General features: G+C 49.3%; 1 protein-coding gene across 1 annotated transcript; it reads right to left on the bottom strand.

The window, feature by feature from the left end:
- Positions 1-1,306: 1,306 nt before the first annotated feature.
- PV09_09733 (uncharacterized protein) lies at positions 1,307-2,263 on the bottom strand. The gene is made up of 2 exons (XM_016363847.1): positions 1,538-2,263; positions 1,307-1,488 (listed from the first exon to the last, which is right to left on the bottom strand). The coding sequence occupies exons 1-2, from the start codon at positions 2,249-2,251 to the stop codon at positions 1,477-1,479; spliced, it is 726 nt and encodes a 241-aa protein (XP_016208324.1). The 5' UTR covers positions 2,252-2,263; the 3' UTR covers positions 1,307-1,476.
- Between the last annotated feature and the right edge of the window lie 842 nt (positions 2,264-3,105).

Raw genomic sequence — 3,105 nt, 5'->3', positions numbered from 1 at the left:
TGCCTGATACTTGAAACACTGCTTCAGGCGGCACTGCCGTTCATAGCGCTCGCTCTGGCATATCTCTCCTTGCCACACTAGGCCCTTATCGATAATCTTATTAGCATCCTCTGGCCTTGTGAACTCTATAATAATTGACGACATCGCTTTGCTTGGTGCCTGCCGGGTAAGCCATCTGATGTATTTGATCTCTGTGTTTGGGATAAACGGTTTATTATCTGGTAGGATGGCATTTCTCATGTCCTCCTGCTTGTCCATGTTGACTGTACTAACCTGTATGCCGTGTACTAAGACGCTGTAGGTCGGGTTCCTGACCGAGGACCTGCTGCCAACTCGTGCTACCCAGTCGTCTGTGAATTGCCGCAGGAGTTGGGTCTCCTTGCCTGTTGTTATTCGGATACTGAGGTCTCCGCTCTTCAATTGGTTGGCTGACATTATGGTGATACCTGTGATGTGTTCGTTCTCGCTTTGGGTAATCGCATGGTTGACGTGCGTTTTAAGAGTCCGCGGGTTCATTGCTCGTAGTCGTTCGATCGTGTGGCTGTCCCTGATGTTCACTATGATCTCCCGCTGGGTCGGCGCGGTGGGAGGCATCCTTTGCTCATGCGTCTGTACGCTGTGAGCGCCTCTGGCTGCTGCCGCAGCGTAGTTCATAGGTGTCCCTTCCTGGGGTTGTATTCCTTTGTTCTTAATGTCCTTCGCGATGTCCGCCGTGGTCCTGCTAATCGCCGCTGCCTCGAGGGCCGCTGCTTTTGCCTCTTCGCTGATGATTGCTGTCTTTTGGGCTTCTGTAGTAAGGCCGCGTATTTCCTCTTTTATCATCGCTAGTTCTCTCGCTGAGTCTTCTGTCCCTATTTAGAGCTGCGTTTGGATAGCATAGACTGCATTGTGGATATAGACGAGATCTGGGGCCTGTTGTACCTTCGTCACGAAGTTGAGGGTTGTGAAGATTATCGATTTTACCGAGTCCAGTTCAACAGTGTGGCTGGATGTGCTGTGTACGAATTGCGCTGCCGCTTGAAGGTGCTTCGCTAGTTGGGTAGCGTGCTCTGGCAGTCTGTTTGACCAGGACTCCCCCCTGGGCCAGGGAATCGACATACCTGTTTTTCACGCGTTGGGCGCCGCGTCAGGCCTGTCAATTCGTCTAACTACTAGGTAGAGGAGTGTGTATGCTCAGTTAGCACTACTAGATACCAAGAGTTCACGTTCTCGCTGTTGTGGTCTTTTTTCCGCTCGATGGTGGTGACCGCTCGATGGTGGATTACGTTACTTCTTGGCGTCACGTGCTAGTGACACATGTCCAAGATCGAGGCAAGAAAGGGACCTGTCAATTACGAACTACAGCTGCCTAAGCACATGCCAATACACCCTGTGTTCCACATATCCTTGTTAGAAAAAGCAGACGCGAAAGCACCATTAGACCAAGAAACCCAACTCCAGGATGCTTTAGAACCAGAATACGAGGTAGAAGCAATCTTAGACCACCGACTGGTTGGACGTCAACATAAATACCTCATACGATGGAAGGGATACTCACAGGAGGACGACTCGTGGGAACCTCTTTCTCACCTGGCAAAGGCGCAGGAGATGCTATTAAAGTACCACCGACGAAACCCGGATCAGAAGCAACCGTTGAGTGTTGCTCGGGCCCTTCGGAACTAGGGAAAGCCAGCGCAGGATCTTCGAGCCTACGGCGCTTTAGGCTGCGATCAAGAGCATCTGGGTCCCAGGCGCTCCAGATGGGAGGACCTTGGGGAAGGATGTTGTTCTGGACGATCAAATCCTTGGATAATTCCTCCAGCTCCGCATTGGAAAGGCCACCATTTTTAACCCTCTGCATCTCTTCTTCCTCTTCTAGCTCATCCAGAAGATACACCGCCTTCGCCTTCGCGCGAGCTTCAGCCAACTTGAGGATTTTTCGATTCTTTTTCAGACGAGCTGTAATTCTCTCCAGCTCTTGCAAGTCAGCATCAATTTGCGATCTGGCTTCTTCTCGAGTTTTGTCCAAAGAAGCCCATGACGAGTTTAGACAAGCAATCCCTTTGGAAGCGCATGAAGCGCATTTTACCGATTTTGTCCCAGACATAAAGACGCAACGGATACCGTATTTAAAATAATTTTGACACGCCACTGCAGCGATTTCTCTGTGGAGTTCAATCTCACTGTGTGCTCGCTTCGCTTTATGGCGAAAGTATGTTGCTCGTGAGACTCCTCCAAAATCACCTAGAGAACGAAAAGTTGAACGAGACATTTTTGATTTCAGGAAGTGGGAAACGCACTATTTAAATAAACTAGCGCTTGAGGACAAGCTGACTAAGGAGGGGAATAATGTTACGACGTACTTCCCAGTACGACTGTGTAACATGTGTCACTAGCACGTGACGCCAAGAAAAAGTCTCAGTGTTGCACTGAAGGGCTAGCCTAAGCTAGGCAGTGCTGGAGATTGCTGGTGTGCAGCGCTCAGGGAAGCAAAAGGAAGTGAAAATATGATGTATATGAACGTATTTTTGTGAAAATGTGTTCTCATAGTGATTTTGTATGTTGTTGTATATTTTTGGTTTGTCTTTACAGAAAAGAGTCTTTTATGCGGGAGATCATGTGATATTCCTGCAACACTCAGTCTTGGCAAGTGAGACTATCTGCAAGAGTCTCAAAGCAAAAAAAAGACCACAACAGCGAGAACGTGAACTCTTGGTATCTAGTAGTGCTAACTGAGCATACACACTCCTCTACCTAGTAGTTAGACGAATTGACAGGCCTGACGCGGCGCCCAACGCGTGAAAAACAGGTATGTCGATTCCCTGGCCCAGGGGGGAGTCCTGGTCAAACAGACTGCCAGAGCACGCTACCTAACTAGCGAAGCACCTTCAAGCGGCAGCGCAATTCGTACACAGCACGTCCAGCCGCACTGTTGAACTGGACTCGGTAAAATCAATAATCTTCACAGCCCTTAACTTCGTGACGAAAGTACAACAGGCCCCGGATCTCGTCCATGTCCACGATGCAGTCTGTGCTATCCAAACGCAGCTCCAAATAGGGACAGAAGACTCAGCGAGAGAACTAGCGGTGATAAAAGAGGAAATACGCGGCCTTACTACAGAAGCC

This window comes from Verruconis gallopava, assembly GCF_000836295.1.
Source record: "Verruconis gallopava strain CBS 43764 unplaced genomic scaffold supercont1.151, whole genome shotgun sequence".
NCBI classification, from domain to species: Eukaryota; Fungi; Ascomycota; class Dothideomycetes; order Venturiales; family Sympoventuriaceae; genus Verruconis; species Verruconis gallopava.
This window is presented reverse-complemented; position numbering and strand designations above follow the sequence as displayed.